The sequence below is a fragment of the Leptonychotes weddellii genome, chromosome 12, assembly GCF_054177405.1.
Source record: "Leptonychotes weddellii isolate Sample4059 chromosome 12, ASM5417740v2, whole genome shotgun sequence".
NCBI classification, from domain to species: Eukaryota; Metazoa; Chordata; class Mammalia; order Carnivora; family Phocidae; genus Leptonychotes; species Leptonychotes weddellii.
In genome coordinates, this window is record NC_138380.1 from 25,574,854 (window position 1) to 25,601,712 (window position 26,859).

The 26,859-nt window shown below is 37.8% G+C and overlaps 1 protein-coding gene across 9 annotated transcripts in view; it reads left to right on the forward strand.

Moving 5' to 3' along the window:
- CADPS2 (calcium dependent secretion activator 2) overlaps nt 1-25,930 on the forward strand; it is a 495,106-nt gene extending 469,176 nt beyond the window's left edge. For 7 of the 9 annotated variants that reach the window (XM_081800179.1, XM_081800172.1, XM_081800173.1 and 4 more), the window contains 2 exons: nt 19,029-19,133; nt 24,970-25,930. In XM_081800179.1, the coding sequence (XP_081656305.1) occupies nt 19,029-19,133; nt 24,970-25,140 (276 nt within the window). In that variant the 3' untranslated portion in view covers nt 25,141-25,930. Of the gene's footprint in view, nt 1-714; nt 3,891-19,028; nt 19,134-24,969 lie in introns of those variants that run through there. The other 2 variants (XM_081800170.1, XM_081800171.1) reach the window with 1 other exon arrangement.
- Nucleotides 25,931-26,859: the final 929 nt, after the last annotated feature.

The window sequence follows — 26,859 nt, forward strand, 5'->3', positions numbered from 1 at the left end:
GTTTATAATTTTATTTCTCTGACTGTTGACAGAAGCCTTAATTGGCTTCTTTTGTACATGAAAACTGTCAGTGTTAGAATGAGAGTCTCAAAAACCTTCTAAGGTTAATTTTAACAAGCAGGATGATAACCAGTTTATCATTGTGCACAGCATCATTTCACTCGCCTTTGCTGCATTCCATAAACAGAATCATGTTGTAATGGATTTGGCTCTTCCTATAAAAGTTTTTTGAGTCAATACAGTGCTCTTTTGTCAAACAAAGACCTAAACTGCAGTAAAGGGCAAATACCTGCCACTCTACTGTTCTTGAGCATTTTTTTATCTTGATTTACAGCACTGAAGCATGCTAACAATAGAACCCTGAAGTTTTATCAGGACAGAAGTCTTCATTTACCCATGGCAACTCCTAGCAATGGGGGATTGTGGTTTTAGAGAGCATGATCATTAAGTTTCATTTATCTGTAAAGGAAACTTCAGAGAGCAATCCATTTCAATCACAATGTTGTCACTCATTTGTAATTATTTAACAGTCAAGTCAAAGGAAATGGGACTTTGCTGGGATGTAACTTCACATAACTCAGCACAGTGCTGATTCTGAAATGGAATATTTGCTTTGAACTGTATGTATTTATGTGCATCTCCCCTGCATTTTAGAAATGCTTTTCTGGCAGTTTCATTTAATTATGCAAGTGACTGCAAATGTTTTCATAACAGCAATTCACGGGCTTCGTGGTGACACTCAGCTGCGGCAGGTACAGAAGGTCTTGCTGCGTCATCCTCTCTGCCATGGTCTGTTGTGTCAGTGTTCACTGTTCGTCAGATTGGGTGGTCAAAATGAGTCTTCCCTTTCAGATTGTATGCTTCGGGCCTCTACCCAGGCTGTTTTACAATAAAAGTATCATCTGTTTTAATAAGCTAAGTGTTAATATGTGTGAAAAGAATGATTTCCTAAAAGCTTTGATGCCCTGCAGGGGTAGAAAAATTATCATCTATCCAGCTGGCTGTTTTACAAAATACTGAAACCATATTAGCAACTTCTGCTTCCATTTGGTATTGCTCTGAATTTACAAGCATTATGTTTTACTTCCAGATCCTCTTTTACTTTTTTTTGCTTATGTGGTAATTTTCAGAAATGTTGAACAGAATAGGAAAATCGGATTGATGTTATTCCCTTTATGTTTAATCTTGGTATAGCTGAAGCATGTATTCTATGATGAGAAAAGGTAGACTCATCTGGAAATAGGCCATTGTACATAGGAGAGAGAGAGAGAGTGTGTGTGTGTGTGTGTGTTAACATCTTCAGTTTTTCGTCTTGGTGACCTATTTACTACAAAGCTTGCCATCAGTTCATAACAGAGGTAGAATTTCTTTATCAAGATATTACCTACACTAACTCCCTCCCATTCACCAAACTTTTTTCAAAGACTTTTTGTGTGACCACTAACCAATGGAGCTAACTGAAGTGGACGCAAGGAGGCCAACATTAAAATTATGTCTAGTTTCGGGGAGTGCGGCTGGCTCAGTTGATAGAGCATGCAACTCTTGAACTCAGGGTTGTGAGTTCAAGCCCCATGTTGGGTGTAGAGCTTACTTAAAAAAAAAAAAAAAAAAACACACACACACATAAAATTATGTCTAGTTTAATTGTCCTGGTAGGTATACTTTTCTTTGATACCTAAGCGTCTGATGGCTAAGTTTGCTTTTGAAAGGAACGCCTGACAAGCAATTCTGTTTTGGTTGTGAAGGTTTTGTCATTTTGCATATCCCCAGTAGAACACTGGACTTATTATTTGTAAAATAGTAATAATGTCCTTAAACATTCTAATATTTTTAAATTGCACATTTTTATTACTGTAATTAAAAATAAAAAGTAGACCCTAGTTCTATTGATATGTCATCAAGAATAACATATATGAGGGGGTACTAAGAGCCCCTAATTAGCCAAGACTGAATTTGCCTCAATTATAGTTAGTAAATGAGAGGTTATCAAGTATGTGTTGAAAGGTAAAGCAGAATGTGTATCTTAAGCAACAGATCATTACTGAGAGACATTATATAATTATTGGAAATCCTCTTGGCTGGAGCTTAAAATAATATTGTTAGGTGTCAAGAAACAGTTGAAAATAATGACCCTATAAATACTGTTGGTAACCTTAGTCTATTACAGAAAAAAAAAGATTGAAGAGAACGATTTTACTCAGGCATCATGACAAACTTTTGCTATTCCAATTAAAGTAAGAAGTAAAGAGAAGGAAAGGAAAGGAAGGAAGGAAACAGAGACTCCTAACTTCAGATGCAAAGGAAAATGTGCACACACATACGTGCCTATGCCCTACAGTGAATCAACACTTAGTGGTTTAACCAACCCAGATAAGGGTATAGGGGATCCAGTTTCTGTCATGCAGTATGAGAGCTTCACTCCTTAAGAAGAACAGCCTTTTAACCCAAATGAGATTCACTGAGTTTTTGAAATACCACAAATTGCAACAGTTTTATATCAAACAGTTATTCTGAAGTCACATATTCATCCTGCCCCCAGTAGCAACACTTTAACACTTGCGTGTTTTACTAAGTAATCTTTTTTTCTGCATGATGCTCCACTCATGGAAAAAAACTATTGAAAATTCTGGCAAACTTTCCCTGAGAGTAGCAATTAGTTCTGGTGTTTCTGACCTCAAAAACTTTTTGATCAATTAAGCATCTTAATTGTTCCTGATATTTATAGTGAAATACTTTAGAGTTCTATTTAAATAACTATACCAGTGACTAAGGCCAAATAATGACCATTACCCTAGATTTGTGTCCATTGTTTTGGGATGCACCTACAAAGGAGAATGGTACCTCCTACAGTCGTCCATATACAACCAAAAGCCATCACTCAGGTCCTGAGCAGCTCACTCAGCTATTATTATCGTTCTGGCCTCCATGAAAAGTGTTTTTGCTCCTTATCTCCAAAGTCTTAAAGAGAGGGAGGATTAAAATTTGTATTATCTTCAAGGCCCTACATAGGATAATCTTAGGCTTCTACATTAAATCTTGAAATAGTAAAGCTAAACGTACCTTTGGAAGATCAAAAAAATTAATATCAGGACAAATAACCAAGACATTCTACTTCATTCCATAAGTGGTTAAACGTCTAAAACGTTTTTTGCATAACAGAAATAATTATTAAAAAGTCTAAACGATGGCAGATTCATGCTGTTCATAGAAGGAACTGAGTTTGTTTTAAGGTATATCGCTAATCTTCTCCAATTATCAAAATAGTAATCCCAGCCCCAGCTCTCACCACCACCATTCCCACGGCACCTCCGTGTACCAGGCAATGGGCTCGGTGCTTCACTCATATCATTTCTAACCTGCTGAGCCAGATGCCATCATCCCCATTTGTCCTTATTTTCAGGTTAAGGAATTTCCCACTCAGAGAAGATGAAGTGACTTGTTGAGTGTTGAATCAGACTTTGAAATTGTGTCTCTCCAATTTCAAAGTCTATGCTATCCCTACCATACTTTAGACTTATAAAATCTGGGCCAGGAATCCACAAACCTGAGTTCCATCCATAGTCCCGCCATGGATTGTCAGAATGAGTTTCAAGAAGTTGTGTCACCTGCCCAGGACACAGTAGAGTTAGTACATATAAACTGAAGAAATTGGTCTAGAATTCCAGACGGTTTTTGAAATATCTTCCAGATTTTAAACCAACTAAGTTAAATTCATTTTAATTTTAGCAGTGGTGACAAAAATTAGTGGGCGGTTGAATACTTAGTCTTGCACCCCACAGTAGCAATTTCTAAGTTTTTTGTCATGGCTGAGTGAAAGCAGGGTACCCACCCATGAAGCAATAACAAGTGCAATAGATAAGGTAGAAAAGAGATTCTGTATTAAAAATAGCTGTGCCATATGACACTCTATGTATCTACCACAAGGGCTCTGAACCCCAAATTTAGAAAATTAATTGGAACTCATCTATTCTGTATTCATGCAAAGTCTTTCTGAGTGACCAGAATATTTTAAACAGAGACCTTCTCTTCCTCTCAAATGGTCACTGTTACACATGCTATGTTTAAAATCTACATGTTAAATTTACATTTTCAGTTTAGAAAAATGTGTCTTCTCTGGATAAGAGAAATCTTAAGGAAGTTCTCCTGTAGTAAGATCATGGATTCACCCAAAGGTTTTTCTGTTTTGTATGCAATCTCTCTTACCCCAGTGTGTTTTTTTCTTATATATAAAACTTAGTTGTCAGCAACCTTTCATAGTTTTTATCAAATCAAAACCATCTACAACTCGTATGATCCCAATCCAGAAGTATGACAAAGATTTTCCAATTCTTAAATTCCATTTTTAATGTCTACTGTGATGTTTCTTCCTGCACACTCAGGCCTCCGGACACACAGTGGCAGCCACTGGTGCCCATGTGTCAGGAGAGAGGCTGGGCAGTCCCTTCAGGGCTTTGCATCTCTGGGTTGGACCATGGTGATGTTTCCAAAGTCAAAACTGACATCTGCAGTAATTGCCCAAGAGCACCCTCTGTGGTCATTTCATAATGTCCAAGAATATCACAGCCTGGATGGAGGTAGTTAGGGGTTGACTGAAATATATCTTACTGTCCAGGATATACACTAAACCTACCTACTTCTCTAAACCTTTGTACATTTATTGGGCATTGCCCTTCTTGAGTCCCTTTGAAACAATTCCATTTCAGCTATCATGTTGCTGAAGACACATCAGGGTGCAGTATTTAATTGGTAAATCATGCAGATTAAACATTCTCTCGTGTTATAAACTGATTAAATATTTAATTGTTGAAGAGTTTCATCTCAACTAGATTTTTTAAAAATATTGTTGTTATGTCTTGTAAAATTAAGAGTAATTCTTTAAATGATAGTTAATCAGTTATATTCATCTAAATAGTGTTTTATAAAGGATTAATTTCTCAGAACTTTCCTTGAAAAGAATTCTTTTCAGTAAAGAAACTCTAAATTAAACACTTTGAGTAAAATTGACCTAAACTATCTAAATGAGTTCAGTACCCATTTTAAGATATGAATATGAATTTTAAGATATGATATGAATTTTAAGATATAAAAAACTGAACCTATTACAAGAGAATATGTTTCTCAAAATAAAACTCATTTTCCATATCTGTGCTTTTGTCTCTGGACTCCCAAATGCTCAGAGTTTTTGAGTTTAGTGTTTCACATCAGTGACCAAACTTTGTGACTCAGCCTCAGTAAGATCAACACTACTCTTCTTAACTTATTTAAAGATTCAATTTATTATCATGTTGATTTCATGAGAGTAGTTGAAATCAGCAGAGTATGGGTAAGAGTGGCTGCTAGATACAACTTTCCTTTCCTTTGGGCAAATTTGTGTGTGTAATCAGCCTCTTTATTGGGAATGCAGGCTGCAGCCCAATAAAACTGAACACTTCTTTGTCTTTCTGCATTTCTTATAATTCTAGGATATTATAGGTACATTCTCTTATATGTGAATGTCGATTTAACAATAGCAGTTTTCCTCTTTTGAATAATCATTGACTTTCAAATGACTAGGAAGTTGTTACATAAACTACATAAATTAGTGTAGATTCCCATTACAGAGGATTTTCTTTTTGGTGGTGTCTCTATATTAAAAGAATTCAAATGTCAGACATTAACTGTTGGACCATTATGCCCAACCATGATTTTCCTATCAGCACTCAAAATTAAAGGTTAATATCACTCTTGTGTCATAACCATTATTTTCCTTCTTCATCAATAGAAAGGGATGGATAATGTAAGTCCAGCGACGTACTAGAGGCTAGTTGAGATAATGTGTTTTCTAAACATGGTGATGTTATGTACCCTGGTACCTCACTGTGTACCAAAGGGAGATAAAAAGTTTGATCTCTGTTTGTGATCTGTGTTACCTTTAGCACTGTGTTATTTAGCTGCTGTGACACATTGTTTCCCTGGTGTTTTTAGTTTGTTTTTGTTTTTTTTTCATTGTCTGAATTTCTGGTTTGTCTTACCTACAGAATTTGGACTCACGTTGAAATCATTTGACCTCTTTTTAAGATAGTCATAGTCAAACTTGTTCCGTGGATTGCCTCGCCTGCCTCAGGAAATGCCGTACAGAGCTTGCTCCTTAACTATTTTTTTTTTCCCCCTCAAAGTTTGTTTCTTTTTAAAACCTCTCCTCTCGAATTAAGCTGTCTGGTTCGTTTTTGTTAATAGTCCTTATTTTAATGTGAAGTTATTATTTGTAAGTATAAGAATTTATAAAAGGATCTACTTTTGATGTACTGTAGGTGCCAAAATAGCTTTGGCAAGTCCAGACGCAGCTTAGAGCAGCCAAAGGCCCTCATTTGAATCTAAGCTGTTGGTGAATTATAAAACCTGAGAAACTTGAGATACGCGTGCCTAATTGCCTAAAAGGAACTCAGCAAGAAAATGTAGTGTAGCGTGTTGATCTTATTTCTTTGATAATTCAAAAGAATCTTCAAGAAATATGTGGACTTCTTACTTATGTTCCTGAAATGTGATCATGAAACACAATTGTCATTTGGCCCATTCCCAGAAATACACATCTTTGCATGAGGCACCTGGACATATGTGGCAGGTCTGGTAGAATCAGCTAATTAACAACACAGGCTTAAACAGGCACCTCATCTGGCAGTGCAGTCAGTTGCCTGATGGTGCTCAGCAGGATCGGGGAGTGCTTTTTCTTTTTCTCTCCTAATGGTCTGCTGCCCACCTAATTTTGCCTTATTGTCAGTCACTACTTACCGCAGCTTGGGGCCCTCCCAGGAGGCTAAATTATTATCAAAGGATTAGGGAGATGTAGCCTTGCAGCTCTGACATTTCTGATTACTTGTCTATGCCAGAACACTAATTAGCTGTGACTAATTAAGAAAAATGTCCCTGCCATAGAAAACCATTTAAAAGAACTGAGGAGTAGAAAAGCAATTCAAAAGCTGAGCAGTGCTCAGATTTGCCGATGCTCTTTAGATTTCCACCAGAGCCTTAACTCACCTTTAATTGTGCTCAGAATTAAAAAAAAAAAAAAAAGGAAGAAAGAAGAAGAAGAAAAAAAAGAAAATCTCACATGTGAACTGATCTGAGGTTTTTACTTGAAGAGGAAAAAAAAAAATTGTTGATCACCTAAACTCCCTTAGCAATGGTAAAATTGTCTTTGATGAATGCAAGATGACAAAGCTTTCATTTTCATCGAGAAATTTTTCTAAACACCAAATGTGTAAATGTGCATTTGCATTCATTCACCCAAGCCAATAACAATGACTTAATAGTCATTGAAGGAAGTAGAATATTCTCTTGCCTGATTTTATAAAAGATAGTTAAGATGATGACAAGCAACACATTGGACATTTTCAAAGTTAGTATTGATTTCACACTGCTTCCACACTGAAGATCGTCTGGAAGTAATGACTTCTCCACGCAGAGCCTGGTCTTTCCACAGTGACTTCGCACGCTTGCGTTGCAACTGGCCACTAGTGACTTACTAATGAAAATGCCTGGGCCTCCCTGGAGACCAGCATCTGGTCAGTTGAGCATTGCAAGGTTTTCCTAGAACCGGTAGCTACTACTCTCCTTCTCTTCAAACCTAACTTCATCAGCAGATGATCCATGGCCTAAGGCCATTTTCTGTGGTGGCTTTTTCAGGTCCTCCTCTGTCAGCCAGCCCATCTGCATGCCTTCCCTGCGTCCCTGTCAACGTTCACGGGTGGATGCGGCAGTAGCAGCCAGACTGTTGACTAAGTCCAACTGAAAAAAAAATCTGGGGGCGCCTGGGTGGCTCAGCCGTTAAGCGTCTGCCTTACGCTCAGTCGCGATCCCAGGGTGCTGGGATCGAGCCCCGCATCGGGCTCCCTGCTCGGCGGGAAGCCTGCTTCTCCCTCTCCCACTCCCCCTGCTTGTGTGCCCTCTGTCACTGTGTCTCTCTCTGTCAAAAAAAAAAAAAATCTGTGTAAGGAAGTGGCTGTTGTGGTAAAACCATTGTTAGATGTGTTTATTGAATGCATTGAAAGGAAGCTCTATAAAAGAACAATGTTCAAAGGTACTTATAAAGACCTGAAGAGAACCCTTAATTTCCCCGTGATGGCCAAGCCCTAGGTAAGAGACCATCTGAATTTTACTATGTTAATATGGGCAAAATATTTCATTTGAAGTAAAGTTCCAACCCCATCTCACCTAAATTCTTCATGCTATTTTTTAAACACATTTCCCCTTTTCCTCTTAGTGGAGAAAAAAACATAGCCAGCATCCTCTAGGGAATAATCCTTCCTATATATGAAGACTGTTATTAAGGCACTTGTCATACTGGTCTACTCCGGGATAAATAATCCCTATTTGTTTCACTTCCCTTCATAGGCCCCTTTCCTAGCCCTTTAATCATCTTTGTGGCTGTCCTTTGAAACTTCTCTAAGCATTCTCTGTCATGCTTAGGGTTTTGAGTCAAGAATGGGATGCAGTGTTTGAATGTGGCTGAACAAGATTCTTTCAAGCCATGTTCCTACTGTGCATTCTAATAAATAACATCCCCATACTTTTGCTCTGCAGATCCTCATAAATGTGGTTACATATACTCCCCACATTTCTTTGTGTTGACTTTCCCCTCAGTTACTGCCCGAACTATATGCATATAATGTATATGTTTATTGATGGAGAATGTCCATTCAGTTGTTGTTTTAGATGCATAAGGAAGCCTCCAATTCACCGTTCAGTTACTATGTGTAAAGCATGGTGGAGAATACTGGCATAAAACGGTTTGGCATTGTTTTGTCCCACAGAGTTGGGTATCTCTGTCACGGTGACAGTGGATCCTAATTAAAATAGGAAATCGAAACTCCTCTTATTAATCAATTAGTCATCCAACCAATACTTATTCCATAGAGGCCACACAGTGTGTGGCAACATTAAAGAAGATATACCCAGTCCCTGACTTAAGGGAGCTTACATTCTTAGGATCAAATGGGTCTATTGAAAAAGTGAATTTCTCATTAAAATGTTTTACATTTGCATCTATTGAATAGATATTAACATATTTTCTTTCAAGTGAACTGAGCTAAACTAAAATTTAGAATTAAAATTTAATTCCCTTTCAAAAGAGATAATAGTGATCATGAAATTCACTTATTTACCTGTCTGTTTCAAGTGGAAGATTGGAAACTTGCCAAAAGTTAGGCCAATGCAAGGTTTGTACCTAGCTCCATGACTACCAGCGAAGGGCACGCTCTTCCTCTCTACCCTTCATGGGTTCTTTGCTCAAAGCCAGGCTTATTTCAAGTCCCAGGAGAGTTCTCATGTTCCCTTAGACTGAAGTCAGCAATGCCATAGCAGTGATATTTTTCTGCCTTAAAAAAAAAAAAAATAGCTCACAAAGCCAACAAGTATAGAAGTCACGCAAGACATGTTGCTTGGTGGGAAAAATGCGCAGGCAGCACAGCCAACCATACTCCAGATATGCCCACAGCCTTAGATCACCCCCAGGAATGGGGACCAGTACCCCTAAGCATACGCTGGAGAGGCAGCTCCCTGCTCACGTGACAGAGCTGAGCACATCAACATCTGAGCGCGTAGTATTATACTTGATGTGTAAGAGTATGTATGTGGACACTCATGTATGCCCCTAGACATGGGGGTACTATCTCCTTTATTTAATTCATCCCTTAAAATGAAATCAGACCGTCTCATTTAAAGTTCTGTTTGGTCCTATGTTCAATTTCTTTAGCCAAATGCAATTGTTTACCTTTTGGTGATTTCCACAACTTTCACATCTGTTCAGCTCTTTTTCTGTTACTGAAACATGTGAATCAAGTCAACAGCCTGGCTCTGATACTCTTCTACCCTCTCTCTTAAAAAACTGCACTGTCATTATTATACATGTAGTACTTTCTATCTCCAAGTATTTAAAAGCATTCAGTCCTTCAGCAAATATGCAATGCATGCTCTGTGCCATTCTGCTGAGGCCTGGAGATAGCAATAAAAATAAGACCTGGTTGCTGCCTTGGGTTTACACACAGCCCACCCGTTGGGCAGCCATATAGCACATTATGCAATATTTTTACAGATGTCTGTACAGAGTTTGAGGAGCAGAAAATATGGGAGCATCTGATTCTGCCTAGTAAGAGATAGTATTGGCTTCCTAGCAGAAATAGTGGTTGAAATGAATCCCAAGGGTTGACATAGATCTGGCCAGGGAAACATACTTGGGGATAAAAGTCCAGGTGGAGGGACTGACGTTCCCAGAAATCCGAGATTTGGAGAAACCCAACATTCAGGAGAGCAGCAGTTCATTCAGCTCGCTGAGAATGGATCCTGTGGGAGTGGCCCATGAGTTGGAGACAGAATGGGAGCTAGTTAGTCCAGTCCTTACAGCACTCTCAAAAAGTAATTTGGGAATGATTGTTTTCCATTTTTGTAAGGAAACTGAAACAGAAAGACCTGCTAATCGTTAATTCTCAGCCCTAGATTTTCTCTCACACTGTGCCATTCAATAGCCATTCCAGGAGTCTGATTTATTTTTATTCAGATCCTACGTATGAATTTAAATGCAATATTGACCAAAATTTTATGCATAGTATTCAAAATGAGACATTCAACCAGATGAAAAGGGCATTGTGCCCAAATGAACTATGCATTGGAGATGTGCCCCAAACTGGTATCTGCAGCAGTGTAACTGGATTGACTGCTGAGTTTGGCCAAACCAATGATTGTGATTAGTCATTTCAGTCAAAAAACTAGTCAAACCAACATGCATCCCATCATTTCTCATGAAGTAGGAGAGAGGGGAACAACTGATTATCTGAAATCGTCACTTACAATCTTTCTAACACCAGGAAAAGAGCCCCAGAATAAAATGACAGAGGCACTTACCTGCTTGGTAATCATGAATAATAAAGAACAGTATTGATTTGATTTGATTTTAAAGATTTATTTTTTTTTTTGAGAGAGAGCGTGCGTGAGTGAGGGCAAGGAGGGGGAGGGGCAAGGAGGGGGAGGGGCAAAGGGGAGGGGGAGACACAGGGCTTGGGGCTCGATCCCAGGACCCTGAGATTATGACCTGAGCCGAAACCAAGAGTCAGGCGCTCAACTGACTGAGCCACCCAGGCGCCCCTAGAACAGTGTTAACTTTAATGTCTTTGTGCAGTGGAGGAAAAGATAGGCTAGTTTAATAATAATATTTTCAGGACATTTTGGAATGAAGGGAATTTTGGATGAATGAAATAGTAGCAGAAAAGAGTTTGTACAACTCCCAATTTATGAAATTTATCTTGTTATATAACTTGTTCTATTTTGTAACTGAAGAGGATCTAACTCACCTAGAAATATCTTGGTATTTGTACATTTTTTGTCAGGTTTTTTTTTTTTTTAAAGTAATCTTTACACCCAGCGTGGGATTCAAACTCATGACACTGAGATCAAGAGTCAGATGTTCTACTGACTGAGCCAGCCAGGCACCCCTACATTTATTTAAAAGAGAAAATGTGGGAGCAGAAGTATTTTTTTTTTTCTAAAGATTTCATTTATTTATTTGACAGAGAGAGACACAGCGAGAGAGGGAACACAAGCAGGGGGAGTGGGAGAGGGAGAAGCAGGCTTCCCGCAGAGCAGGGAGTCCGATGTGGGACTCGATCCCAGGACCCTGGGACCATGACCCGAGCCGAAGGCAGTCGCTCAACCGACTGAGCCACCCAGGCGCCCCTGTGGGAGCAGAAGTATTAACTTCAAGAACAGGAAAGTTTTTTCAGCATTCAACAAACGTAATAGGTGCCTACTATCCTACTATATGTCAATCCTCCCATGTTATTAGCACTTTCTACATTTTCTTAACAGACATCAAAGTGCTCATAAACTCTCCTTTGCAGACTTCCTGATAGAGGTAGAAAATGAAAACCACCCTGAGTATGAGGTTATTGAACATGGAAAAAGAAAGACATGAATCAAATACTCCTCTGTTCTATGTTTAAAAAAAAAAAAAAAGAAGAAAGCTGTATATATAGATCGAGCCCCCTTATGAATGAACCAAGGATTTCTTTCCCACCTTGCATTGTTTTGTTACAGTGGGGGAGAGGGGGAACCCTTCCCAGTATTCCTAAGCATTAAAATGTATAGCACTTTGAAACATCTTAAGAATGGGGGACACCTAGCTGGCTGAGTAGGACGTGGGTCACTTGATCTTAGGCTCGTGAGTTTGAGCCCCACATTGGGCATAGAGATGACTTAAAAAAAAATCTTAATGGGACATATGGGAATGGCTTAGCACAAGAGCCATTTGGTTGGTTATCCTAACAGGAAGTATGGTTCTTGAAAGAATTTATTCCCCTTATATATTATTAGGTTTACAGATATCTTTGGTCTTTGGAAATGTAGATTGTTTTAACTCTCAAGAAAATGTGGTACACTTCTTTGAAACAATTAATAAGCATTTCCTGTTTACTGTGTTATAATGACTATCAGGAACCCCCAAGAGTAGTGGAGATTGATCTCTTAGTTGTCTGCTGGAAGTAGGGAACTACCCTTAAAGAATCAGAGATTTTATTGACAGAACAGACTGGTTTCTAGAAGGAAATGGAATAACCTAGCAGTCATGAGTACAGACTCTGAAGCATGGATATAAGATATAAATTATATCTTACAAATAAGATATAAGATATAAATGCCACTTAGTGTATAAACCTGAATAACATGCTTAATCTAAAGTTAATTTTCCACCCATATAAGCTCAGTTTCCACATATGCAACATGGGAATAATCATAGCCATTTCATGAAGGTTGTTGTAAGAATAATTTTTTTTTAAAGATTTTATTTATTTGAGAAAGAGAGAGAGAACATGAGCCGGGGGAGAGGGAGAGGCAGGCTCCCCGCTGAGCAGGGAGCCTGATGCAGGGCTCTATCCCAGGACCCCGGGATAATGACCTGAGCCGAAGGCAGACACTTAACCAACTGAGCCACCCGGGCACCCCTGGTTGTTGTAAGAATTAAATGAAATTTTAACTGATGCACTTAAATTTCCCAGGGAAGACTTAACAAATATATCAGATGCCTTTGTAATCAGAATCCATAAAAATAACAGACATGAATAACTGCACCTGACAATTCGTTAGAAATCTCATTCATTCCTCATGACACCTGATTGTTTCATTTTTATAATATGTTTGTGCTTCATTTAAAGGCCAAAATGAGGGCACCTGGGTGGCTCAGTTGATTAAGCGTCTGCCTTCAGCTCAGGTCATGATCCCCAGGGTCTTGGGATCGAGTCCCACATGGGGCTCCCTGCTCCATGGGAAGTCTGCTTCCCCTTCTCCCTCTGCCCGCTGCTCCCCCTGCTTGTGCGCTCTCTCTCTGTCAAATAAATAAAATCTAAAAAAAAAAAAAGACCAAAATAAGTAAGTTAAAAACAGACAAAAATAACAGGTGATAGAAGGTTCTGGAACTCTAGACTTGCATTTTTTTTTTTTAAGAATAAAGCTGTATTTAAGCACCATATAAAAGGGAAAAGGTGTGATAATTTGGCTTTTCCCTGCAGTTCATTCCTACAAGAATCACAAGCTGTATTGGTTCTAATCGTGCCCTTTATTCTGATAATCAAATCTAATATAGTATTTCTGGAGAACATCAGAATCTTATTAAAAGCTAGATTCACATAATCTATCCTTCATATGACAGAGGAGGAAACTGAGACATAAAAAGGAAGCTATGACGGGCTCAATCAGGCAAATAGCATAAAAGGTGTTGGCCCTTCTGTCTTCTGGGCTTCTGTATTGATGTCCTCCGGTGTGTGGACAGCCAGCCCTCAGCGGCCATGTTCAGAGGCAGGTCTCTATCTTTCCCCCATGAATGGCTCTGGGTCTAGCTGGGAATGTAGATAGGTGTAGGTTGAGTTGAACACTTCCTATATTTTTAACCATAATAGACTGGTTTCAGTTTTCCTGAAATGTAGCCCTTACTCATATTCCAAGCCAACAAAAATTCACAATTAAAACTTTATAGATGCTTGTGTCTCAGGAGTCTGTTTTGTGGAAACACATAGCATCGTTTCAGTGAGATGCCTCATGCAGGGGTGGGGCTGGGGGGGAATGTTGGTGTTACTGTTTCAAATTTACCATTAATATAAAATTTGCGTTTTAGTGTTTGGCAATGGGAAGTGACTGGCCACGAATTTAGTTATATGAAATGCGCTGTTGACAAAAGGAACACACAATGTACAATGAAGCATTTATGTTTACTTTTTAATATACCAGTCAAACCGTAGGGCATTAATGTTTCTAAATATTTTGTCACTCTCCAAAGCTACAAAATGATCCTAAAGAATGTCTTATATTTATTAAACTTATCAAAACCTTCAGCATTGCAAAAATGTTATTTGTTCTTTTATTCAATTCAACTTAGCATTTGAAAGATAGTTTCCTAAAATGACATTTTCTAAATGGTATTTTACTTCAGCTTGGTGACTCAGCACTTATGAAACGACAGCTTCCCTTGAAATAAATGAAGAAATACATACATACTGTGGAAATTTAGCCATTCCAGATCTCAGTGCACTAAAAAGTGTTGGATTGTTTTTTGTTTTGTTTTGTTTTTTTCTGTTGTTCACCTATTGGGTTGAGCATAGCTGGAGAAGAATGAAAATGTATCAACTAGTTGTACCAATTCATAATCAATAAAAAGCTAAACACTTAAGCAGAAAATTTATCACAGATTTGTTCCTAGCAAAGCAGCTATTTCTGCTTTGCCATCATCATCAGAAGCCACATTCTGACAGAAATCATTTGCTTGAAGCAGCCGTGATATATAAACCCTATGTGGTCTCGTGATTCAGATTTAGGAATATCAGCCTCAGAGGGTCTAAAGGCATTGTGCATTAGTATGTATTGAGACCTCATTCCAGGTGGCCAGCAGCTGGACTTTTTAAAAATAAAATTTCCAAAATAAATGTGAAGTGCTCGTTTCCAGGCAGAGTGTTTTACTTAATTGACTCATCCTCAAAAAACATTACAAATTAGGCAGAAAAGAGAGTTGTGCATGTTTAATATATTTGTTTTATATTTCCCCTGGTCAACAGAATAATGAAATTCCTTAACTACTTCTCTTTAACTTGCATGAAGAAAGCACGGTATGTTGCTAAATCTCTTTTCACCAGCACCTCGGAGAAACAACTTTAATCCTTGTTAGAAAATTGCCGAGTCTGGGACTGACAAAGAGCTCATGCTTGTTCCATTGTGAGTGCTCCCTGGCCCCAAGAGCAGAGCCCTTTACAGCTGCATGGATCCCGCCCGGCTCAGCTGCACTATTTAGGAGAGGAGGTTTGTCAATTTCTATTGACAATGGAGAGAGTTTTTCAGGGCCTGTAGCAGTGCTGACACAGTTGGGGATCAATGCCAGCCATTCAGACTGCACCCTCTTTCATTGCTTTGGTTTGTTAATTCAAGACTAAAGGTCCACTGAGGGGGTTCAGGGTGTTTAAGAAAGCTGATGAACTGTTTAAGAAAGCTGATGAACTGCAAGCGTTTATAGCCCTGGTGTGGCAATTTCCATAGTCAGTGGCAACTCCTGGCACTGAGGGAGCTGTGTCCTTGTTGACCCTCTTGTTATTAAAAATGCACAAGTGCTGCGCTTCTCAATATTTCAACACTCTTTCATTGTCAATACCACCTTCTGAGCCCTTCAGCTTGTTGCTTGCTCTAAAGATCTTCTTAGATTGGGTTTGAAAACTTCACCTTAAACACTAGATTAGACTGATGTTCTGTTTTCCGTGCTCCTGTTGATTTGTTGAACCTTCCCAGGGCTGGAAAGCAAGTAGCAGCTTGATGGGGAGACGGGCTGCTAATATGATTTACCAGTCTACAGTCATGCACAATAAGTGTGAATAAATACAGGGGTCTCACAGAGTCAACCCTAGCCTTTCCTTTTCTTTTCTTTTTGCTTTAAAAGAAATATCTCAAGAAAATGAAGTGAGTAATGCATGCCCTTACAGGAGTTGAATGAACCACAGAAAGAAAGAAAAAAAAAAAAAAACACACATTTTTTGTTAAAGTGGTAGGCTACTGTCATGGATTCATGTAGAAAAAAAATGTAGAATATACACTTACTGCTCTCCTCCTAAGCAGGCCAAAGCAAAGAAGGAAGCAGTAATGCCATACCCGTGACTTCAGTGTGAACTGCAGAGCCCCTTCCCTGTCATACCCTGAAGGGAAAAAGTGAAGAGTCAATCAAATTGTTTTAGAAAATTAACTTTTCCAAAATGAAAGGACATTTGCTAACGTTCAGACTTTACTGCACATTCACCCTTTCTGAATGTTTCTTTTTTTGTTGTTTGTTTGCATTGGGGGGTGTTGGTTTTGTTTGGGGTGGGGGAAAATGAAGCTAACCTACCTTTGAAATTTGTGTCAAGATGAAAAAAACGGGACCTACTATATTCCAGCCCCCAAAAGAGGAACATATCAATTCCAGCACCAGCAATAGGAAAATGCTGGAGATTTCTGTTTGGCGGTTTTGTTGGTTTGCTTATTTGTTTGCTTGGAGTGTGTGTGTTTCTGTGTCTACTTCACCATATACAGAAAGAAGCAGTCCTAGTGCGTTTTTTGTTGTTAGCTTGTTGTTAGTAGCAACAGAAACTCTAAGCTGAAGTGCTGCTTTCTCTTAATTGCTTGATTTAGCTGAAAATCTTCAAAATGCTTTGACTTGGGAACCAAAAAATATGCATTTTTATCTGAAAAGGATAATTTTTCTTATAGAATTTTCCTTATCAAGTAATTGGTTGCCTTTAAAACTAAGATGATGGTAAAGTAGCTGAAGCTTTTTACTTTACAAATGGTTCTCTTTTCTTCTGTTTTTTGGTTAACTTCCGATCATTTTATTCCCAACTTGTTTATCTCTAAAATTACAATTTTGGCATTGTGTTAAAGAAGTGCTATTAGTAATAAATGTCTGTGTTACATTAGATATTCTTTTGATTATCACTTAATCATAAGTATCACTTATGTGTAATGGGAAAATGAGTTAACTCTAAATTATGTAAGGATTTTTTTAAAAACATAAAGGTGCATATGGTGGAGAAATTTTAAGAAATGTTTTCATTTCCCTCAAATTCATACAACTTACCATAGATATAGTAACTTTACAGTCTAACAGACAGATTAACTAGTATGTTATGCTAGGCTTCATATATCATATTTTGTTCCCCCCAACAAAAAAAATATTATCTCTTACAGAAGGACTATAGTTTAAGAGTCATAACCATTATGACTACGTTTTAGCTTTCAAATTATCTGGAGCCTGGTGTAGGGGTGAGAGTCTTAATTTAGTATCTCATACTCACTATCACCAATACCTGAGAGTGTTTACCGGTGTTAAAATAGAACTCAAGATGTTGAGGCTATAAATAATTTGAAATAAAGAAGTATAGGATTTAAATACTATTGGAAATTACTGTCAGCTGAAGTACTGAATTCATTAGCAGTTTATATTTTTTAAGAATTTAGGGTGTATCTTATTTTCATAAAACTTATTTCTGATACTTTTATAATGTCTGGAAAATGAAGAAAACAATCATTAGGAAAGAGCAAAATCAGGTACATGAATAACATTTTTTTGAATCATAGCCTATCTCACATTTTAAAAACCTGAAATTTTCATTCATCTATGTGCTATCATAATATTTAGCAAATCAGTTATTCATTTTATTTACCTATCTCATTTTATGCATGTATGTTCAGTGTACTAACAAATTAATAGAAATAAGTCTAGCGAAATGTGAAACTGATTCATGTTTAATGTATGCTTAAAATACCATTTCTTATACTAAATTTTATCAGAACAATGTTAATAAATACAAGTCCACATGAATTTCAGACTTGTATCACGTAAGATTTCTCTTAGCAATGGAATTTACTACTTTATTATGGAAGAAAAATATTTTTTAAGATTTTTCTCTTGTGTTTGAATACCTAAGCACACATGCACCACACGTATGTGATCTATATGTGTCGCTGTATTTCTGTATACAAACAAGACACAAAATCCCTTCTCTTTCAAAAACTCCCGTCACTTCCTAAGTGCTGAATGGACTTTGCTATTTCTTACAGTTACCTGGATGAGCAGCATTATCATTTTTGCAGTATTACCTAAACCTAGCTCTAGCATGTAGTAGCGAATCCCTTAAAATGTCACTACTAGTGGTAGATTGCCTTTTAAAAACAAAACACATAGGATCTTATTTTACTGTTCTCCTAGACATTACATAGGAGCAGGAAATTACATTAGAGAAGCATTTTGATTTTTCCCCTCAAGAGAGTGGTAATAAAGAGGAAAAAATACGAACCCTCCAATGAAACAAATTCTTTTGTGATTTAGTCAACTGACCTCTTCTTTTTGATTCTTTAGACACAGCAATTCCATCCTGATAAAATTCCCTCCTGAGGTCCCAAATCTTTTATTTTAGGTGGGTTTCAAACATCTTGACAAATAGTTCACAACCAACAGTAGATAAGGGTGTGATTGAGGATCTCTGGCTAGTAAGCCGTGGTAATGCTTTCCCATCGCTTCTGTAACAGGTTATTTCTAGGTATTGACTGCATGTGTCATGGCATGACGCGTCTACTGTTTGATTTTTACATAACGTACAGGCTAATAAGAAATTTCCCTTCAAAAATAATTCACCTGCTTTTTCCTGCTGCCTGGGAGTCCATTCAGTCCCATAACATGTATTTAGTGCCCATTGTTACCTACAGATCACAAAGCATGCCACTAGGCTGCGAGCGCAGGAACACGGTTTCCCATGAATATGTTACAGCTGAAAGACTCATGTTAATTCATGGAGAGAACAGCCTAGGTCAACTTAGCAGATTTTCCAGCAAAACATACAATTCTGTTAATAGGAAATTATAGCATTATTGACTTCAAGTGCTGATCTGTGGTCATTGCAGAGTGTGTCATTACCCCCTCATTACCGAATCTGTTACATGAATACTGCAGAGGCTGTTTCTCTGATTTGTTCTCCTCCCCTCTGCCCCATCCTTCTTTCCAGCAATGGTACAGCAGCTCCATGAAAGTCATTTGTGTCTGGCTGGCTGATAGATTAGACCTTCAGCTTCATATTTACCAACTGAAGACGCTCATCAAGATTGTGAAGGTAAACAAAATGTGTTTAGATGGGAATTGCCCACCAAGCTATCAAGAGTAATGGCTAGATATTGACATACAAAAAAATTGTGTTTGATGTAACTGAGTGGATCTAAGTACTTTAAAAACATCACTCTCGGCAGTGCTAGGCTACTGTTCACTTATATTTTCAGTTAGATTAAGTCAGTTTTAATCTATCTTTTCTGCCCTAATAAAAGATATTTTATCAAGTAAGAGCATTTTAAGATAATATACATAAAACCTCGGGCACATTTACCTGACTGTAGTAGATCCACAGTAATTTGGTATTAATTTTCTTGATTACAGAGGTGTTTTCTCCTAATGCATTTCTTTCATATTTATTAGGATCGCATGTCATTATGAGGGCTTTTGAATTGTGTTTGTCCACAGCGTAAGGAGAGTCTCCACTGCTTCGTTACATGCTGACAGGAAAGTCACACTATCACTGCCTGACTTCCTTTGGAAGCACGCCCCGTCTCACATAGAGGAGATGATCAGTTTTGAGTGTTGGGGACCATCCCAGACAACCAACAGGTGTCACGTCAAATAAGCAAGGCCATTTTGACTTTTGCTCTTCAAGAGAAAAGGTTAACAGTGTACATATTATATTTAGTAAGGGCTTTAAAATCATATATTTAACATGATTTTTCACACTTTGTAAATTCTAGTGGAAACACAAAATTCGCCGTAAGTATAACTTTTTCTTAAAATTGAGACAAATCCAACCTTATGCCTAAAAACGTAACTCTAAGCTAATGAGAATCATCTGTTCTTTTAAAAAGATGACCTTCACTTCCATTTTAGTGCCATTTATCAAATGAGATATATATACCATATATAGAGAGAGATCTAGATCTGTATGTATATGTGCCCATATATGTATATGTATATATAGGCACATATATATGTTTCTTTTTATGTGCATGTATGTGCATATATGACATACACACGTACTCAGTGGTTCTTAGTGTCATTCCTGACCTGTCGTTATCACCGTCACCTGGGAACTTGTCAGGTATGCAAATGATCAGGCCCCACCCCAGACCTACTGAATCAGAAACTCTGAGTGGGGCCCAGCAATCGATATTTTTTTTTTTTTTTAAGATTTTATTTATCTATTTGACAGAGAGAGACACAGCGAGAGAGGGAACACAAGCAGGGGGAGTGGGAGAGGGAGAAGCAGGCCTCCCACAGAGCAGGGAGCCCGACGCGGGGCTCGATCCCAGGACCCCGGGATCATGACCTGAGCTGAAGGCAGACACTTAACCAACTGAGCCACCCAGGCGCCCCAGCAATCGATATATTAACAAGCCCTCCAGATGATTCTGATTTAGCGTTTGAGAAGAACGATTGCATTACATCATTAAGTTTTATCCGCATTAAAATATTTCCCATCATTCTCTAGGTTCCTACAGCCTAATTAGAATACATGTTCTTCTGTGCCATAGCCACACAGGTTATCTCAGATTAGAAAGAACCATAAACAGGAAAGTTCCATTCTAAAGTGAGAAATCGGCAAATCTACTGGAACATAAGATCAGACCTATCATCTCACGGTAATAGCAATCACGATTAATAACAAGTAAAATTATAGCCACTCACTAATTTTTAATACTGCTAGACATATTACATTTCAATGGACAAAATATCTTTGGTCCAGAGCCCTTCTTACCAGGTATTATTTATTTTACAAAGAAACTGAAAGCATACTAGGATCCATTCATGTTTGCCTTCATTTCTGCAGTGTTTCTTCCTTGTTTCTATAAATGTAACCTGGAGAGCTTCCAAATGAAGCTTGTTTTTCATAAAAGAGAATCTGGGTTATCTGTGTATACTTTCTAAATATATATGTATGTTAAGGTTGCAGTCTGTACTGTGACTAATATTGGTATTAGCTGCTTATCCTTACGATCAGCCATATTTTCAAGTTAGTATCTATTGCATTCAAGATGTCAGAAAGGACCTAGTCAGTTGATTGGTATTCGTTGATAGATTGTTCTCTGTTTTCAGAATAAAAGTCTCTATTGTTCACTAGCCCATCATTGGTTTCTTTCGAAGTTATTCCTCTTCTCATATTCACATTGTCATTACAATTAAAGATCGGGCAGCAATGAATATTTTAGCAGAATAAAATGGTAATGTCATGAATTATACGGTGACATTTCCATTGTACTCTAAGCCAATCAGTTTATCTTATTTTAACATAGTCTTCATTATGGGCGACCAATAGTCAAGACAGATAAATATGAAAATAAATTTCATGAATATGTTTGACTTCCCATGCTTTGTTTTTCGCAAGCAGGTCCCCAGACTCAGCCAATGCTTTCTTTGGCTGATACACTTAATCAAATCGTAGAGCTTTATTTAATAATTAAAAATTATTATTTTCACAGTGAAAATCAGGATAAATTAATAATTTAATGTTTTAATTGTTCCTTTTCCTACTTTGAATGTAAACAGACTTTAACCAATTTCATACATAGATTCATAATTCTTCAGAACCTCTATGGTTATATTTATAATGTTCATTTTTCAGTGAATTTAAGAAGCTGTTAAATAGCAGTGTATACAATTGTGAAGGTCCCCGAGTAGGCTTTCCTTCCATCCACATCACTTAGAGTAAGCCAGCATGTTACCACAGAGTAGCACATTCTACCCAGGAGCCAAGCTGCTCGACTCTGGCAGTCTAGTCCTTACCATTCGCGGGCATCGTCATTCTTCTTTGCCCAGCGGAGACATCTGTGCCCACAGATGCCATCAAGCTGTACGTGATAGCTAACTTTGCCCCACAAAGACACTTAGATACTAATTGGTTCATTCATGTTGCTCGCTAAGAAAAAACAAATTCCCCTAAGAGCTTCACGAAGAGTTTAGGACTAAGAAATTATTCGCGAGGTTTTAACATCAGAATGCTGTATTGAGGAAGGGAGAAAAATAGAATCTTCAAAAAATCAAAATGGCTGATGGATTTGCATTCTCCCTAGTGGCCGTATGACATTTAAAAAGCAGTTAACATATTAAAATAAAATAAAATAAAAAGCAGTTAACATAAATCAGCTGCCTCTTTTACTGAGAGAAAAGACAAGTGAGCAGCAGCACCCTATGGCAGGCCCTTGTCTTAAATAAGACCCAGCAGACCTTCGTTGGCAGCCACAGAGGATGTCCAAGAGTCAATAACATTTTATGAATTCTAAGAGAGAGAGAGAGCAGGGATACCTGTCCTGCAGCTCCCCTAACTGCTTATTGCCTAGTGATAAAATAAGGAAGCAGAGTCTTAATTACATGTAAATTAGAAAGCTTTCAGGACTGCAGATCCACAGTACAAATCTGTCCTCACCAACATACTGACAATTAAGCTAAGTCTAAGGAAAGTCAATTCTAATAAAATAAAGTAGGACTCACAAACTCAGTATATAATTGTCAGCGGAACAATTATACTTCATGTCTGATGCATTATCTATACATGAATATTTTGTGTGCTTGATATACTTTTAATGGAACTATTAAACAGTTACAGCCTTGCACACAAATCTGTGGTAATAATACTATGTATATCAGGTACCAGATTTTCTGGACAAAACTTGCTTTTCAGAGCTATTTCTATGGGTTTTGATGCGAATTACCTAAGTTTTGGTGTAAAAGAATACCACCTTAGTAATAATAAGGTAACAGCTTAGAAAGAGAATGTGAGAATGGTGGGGTGTAGGGGTCTTAAAATATTAAAACGTAAGTAAAAAATAGTTTTGATCATTTAAGGGAAAAAAAACAGTCTCTGAATCAAATTTTTATTTGCTGTTAAGATACTGACATCCGATACTGTACCATATTTCTCACAGTTCAGTTTACTTTTGGTGTACTTTGGTGGTGAACTTTTCAAATATTAATTTAATTTATAACAAGTGATTATCAATTATTCACCCTCCGTACTGCTTTTGGCATATCACCTCTGAAACTTGGAATGATACTGGGGGCATAAGTCAGCGTAAAGAAGACAGGAAGATAAAATGTGAAATACCAATGGTCCCTCGATCTTATAATGGATTTACTCCTTCCCCAAAGTCTGTTACTAAGCCAGCTGTGTATATCAAGGGGATTAAGATGCCATTCATCATCAGCATTTCCTACCTCATACGAATAAGTACCTTCAATTCAACTGTGTGAATATTAAAAGTTTCCTTTTATATATTATGTTGAGGGAAATCAAGCATCCCTTAATGTTAATTTTCAGCCACTGGACTTATAATATCGGGCCAGGAAGTACAACATTCCTTCTTCTTTGACTTTTTTCATCTATTGAGTATAAAGCAAACAACAAAAAAAGTGCCCACTAGAAATCATTTAGAACAAAACAGTGGCACGTTGATAGATACTGATACTTGAGGGCCAGTCCATTGACATCTGAATGCTTACTATTCTAAATGTAACCTAGGACAGTGAACAAAATCTTAAAAGATAGTTAGCATTAAAAACAGCCTTAGAAGTGCCTCCATGCAATGGGATATCTTCATTTAAAAATCAATAATGGGGGCGCCTGGGTGGCTCAGTTGGTTAAGCAACTGCCTTCGGCTCAGGTCATGATCCTGGAGTCCCGGGATCGAGTCCCGCATCGGGCTCCCTGCTCGGCAGGGAGTCTGCTTCTCCCTCTGACCTCCCCTCTCTCATGCTCTTTCTCTCTCTCGTTCTCTCTCTCTCAAATAAATAAAATCTTAAAAAAATAAAAAATAAAAATTAAAAAATTAAAAAAATAAAAATCAATAATGTAATTGGCCATAGAAAAATCATATCTGAGGAAAATTGCACTTAAGGGGATAAGTGAAATAAGGGAAGCTTTATAGGTGATGTATCTTCTGTGCCGCAGAGCCCAGTGTTCTGTTGTTCTTGTCACTGTTCTTAGGAATCACTACATAAACGCTAACATGATGTTTGTTCTATTTTTTTTTTTAAAGATTATTTATTTATTTGACAGAGAGAGACACAGCGAGAGAGGGAACACAAGCAGGGGGAGTGGGAGAGGGAGGAGCAGGCTTCCCGCTGAGCAGGGAGCCCGATGCAGGGCTCGATCCCAGGACTCTGGGATCACGACCTGAGCTGAAGGCAGACGCTTAACGACTGAGCCACCCAGGCGCCCCTATTTTTGACATACAGTACATCAAATAATATACTTTTCACAGAAAATATAAATACATGTTTTATTAGCCCATCTATGGAAGCTTTATGCCAGAATTTGACACTTCACATTCCAAGGGGATTTCAAAAGGAAAGGGCAGAATTCATACAGACTTTTAGGTGTACACACATTTTTATCCAATGGTACATATAATAAATGTTATAATTCAGAAATACAGAAAATGCAAATTTCTTTTACTGATAATAGGAGTAATTCTGTCCCTCCACACCTCCCCCCGAAAAGCTAATGCATTTTATAAAATGTATTTTTCGGTATTAAAGGAACTGAAAAACCGAGAATTCCTTCATATTAAAAATGTATATCAGTGCATATCATTTGTTACAAGTCATTCAAATAGTAAAGTCTGTGCAATCAGGAATATTTTGGAGAAAAGCTCATTTGTCATCTGTCACAACATTTTGATCTATTCAGAGTGATTCTAGTTTGAAAAGCAGTATCCGAAGTCTCATTTCATTTTCTCCCCAGAAATACACCAACAAGTTGATTGACACGGGCAGCTAGAATCGGAATCCATTAGTGAATTGTCCAAGATCATCTTTGAAATGCCAACTGAGGACATATACATACAGACATCCATATTGACATCCATGCATACAATCCATAAGTTATCTAAGCAGATTCTCTCTTCTTCCTCCAGAAAACATACAGGGACTTCCGACTGCAGGGTGTGTTAGAAGGCACACTGAACAGTAAGACCTATGATACTCTGCACAGACGGTTAACAGTGGAGGAGGCTACAGCCTCTGTCTCAGAAGGAGGAGGACTTCAGGGCATCACCATGAAAGACAGTGATGAAGAAGAAGGCTGATAACCGCCAGTGCTGTAGGAAGAAGGAGGATGTTGACCTTGTTTATTTTGTAATTACATTGATTGTCTGGACCCAATAAAAATGCTTGTATTCCCCTCCACTTTGTAAAGAGTCAACCTGGAAGCAGAGTAAAAGGGGAAAATGCCAAGTTTTTTTGGTTTTTGTTTTTAACGTCCAGCCTCTTCTGTGCAGCTTGACCTAAAATGAGCTTTGGCTTTGTTTGTGATTGGAACATGATTTTTTGGTTTTTTAGAAGCTTTGACTTTTTCTTCTGTAATTACATCAAAGTAGTGTCCTCTGTGTGAAATGAGATCTGCATTTCTCATAGTAGACATTGTGAGAAGAAGCCACTTCGGATCACTGTGCCAGCTCCATTGTCCCCTTGTTAAAATGGTGTGTATTTAATAGTTTATCATTTCTGTGTCAGGGTTGTTTTTTTTTTCGTAGTTAATTTGCCATTGCTGTGATGTGTGTAAAAACTTTAACCTTGGTTCTTAGTACTCTGAGTTCATCTGCCGGCTTAAAGGACTGCCAAACCAAATATAGACTAGATCCTCCATCAGCTTGTGTCTTGTTCTATTCTGAACATATCTTTCAAGTTAAAAAAAAAAAATCCCAAAGCGTAAGGTAGTAAATGCGCTGCGATCCACATACCGCATTCTCCTACTTCTAAGTGTAACAGCTTGCAGGCAATAAAAATCTATTTGGTCAAAACCACTTCTGTATTTATTAGACTTATATAAATTAAATGCAGTAAAAAATGTTTGCAGTATTACAGACATCCCAACAATTTGGCTCTGTGTTTTTGTTTCTTGTTTTGTTTTGTTTTGTCTACAATCAGATGAGTAAAAGATATTAACACTGCTTTACACCTAATAGGCACACACGCTTGTTAAAAGAATAAGTTATTACGACAGCATATTTCCATAGCAAAGGTAACGCTGACCACATCCTTCCGTATTACTAACATTAGCAGTTAGTGTTAACTAATAATAAGTAATACTAGGAGTGCTAGTGATTTAACTAGCAGTTGATATATTAACAGTTATTTCTTCCCCCACAGTATTTTCTTGCTATAATTTTGAAAGATAGTAATATTATACTTTATAATTTATGAATTTTAGTTTTTGTGTTTTTTTCCTAAAATGTCCTGTCATATTGTGCTGCTACATTCATAAGTAATTTTTAAATGAGGAAAGTTAATACAAAATAACTGGAGGTATCCCTGAATTTGTGTAAACTCTAGTTCTGGGATTTTGGAAGTGAAACAACTTCTTAGACCTCCAAATTCATTCTCTTATGGTGTTATAAATGGTGCCTCAGTAGCTGGGCTAGCCACAAAAATCCATTTGATCTAGTTATTATATGATACTGGTTTCGGCTCAAATCTGGGTCCTAGGGGTAGGACCTCCTGTGATACAAGATAAACATGAAAGGAGATTTCTTCCCTTTTCCTGGATTAGAGACTAACTCTCCCAACTCAGTATTGTGGGAAGGCAGTTTGTCCTGGAATGCTCTCTTTCCCTCTCTCCGCCCTCACATCCAATAGCATCCTGTCTTTGGGCCGCTGGGTGTCCGGTCATGCTATCCTAAACTCAGTGGCACCCTCCCCATGCTTGCTGCTGCAAGCTCTAATGGCTGTATACTTGGAAATCACCCATCCTTGTTTTCCCCTAAATGTCTGTGTCTTTGATACAGCTCATCTCTGAGTAATTGGCC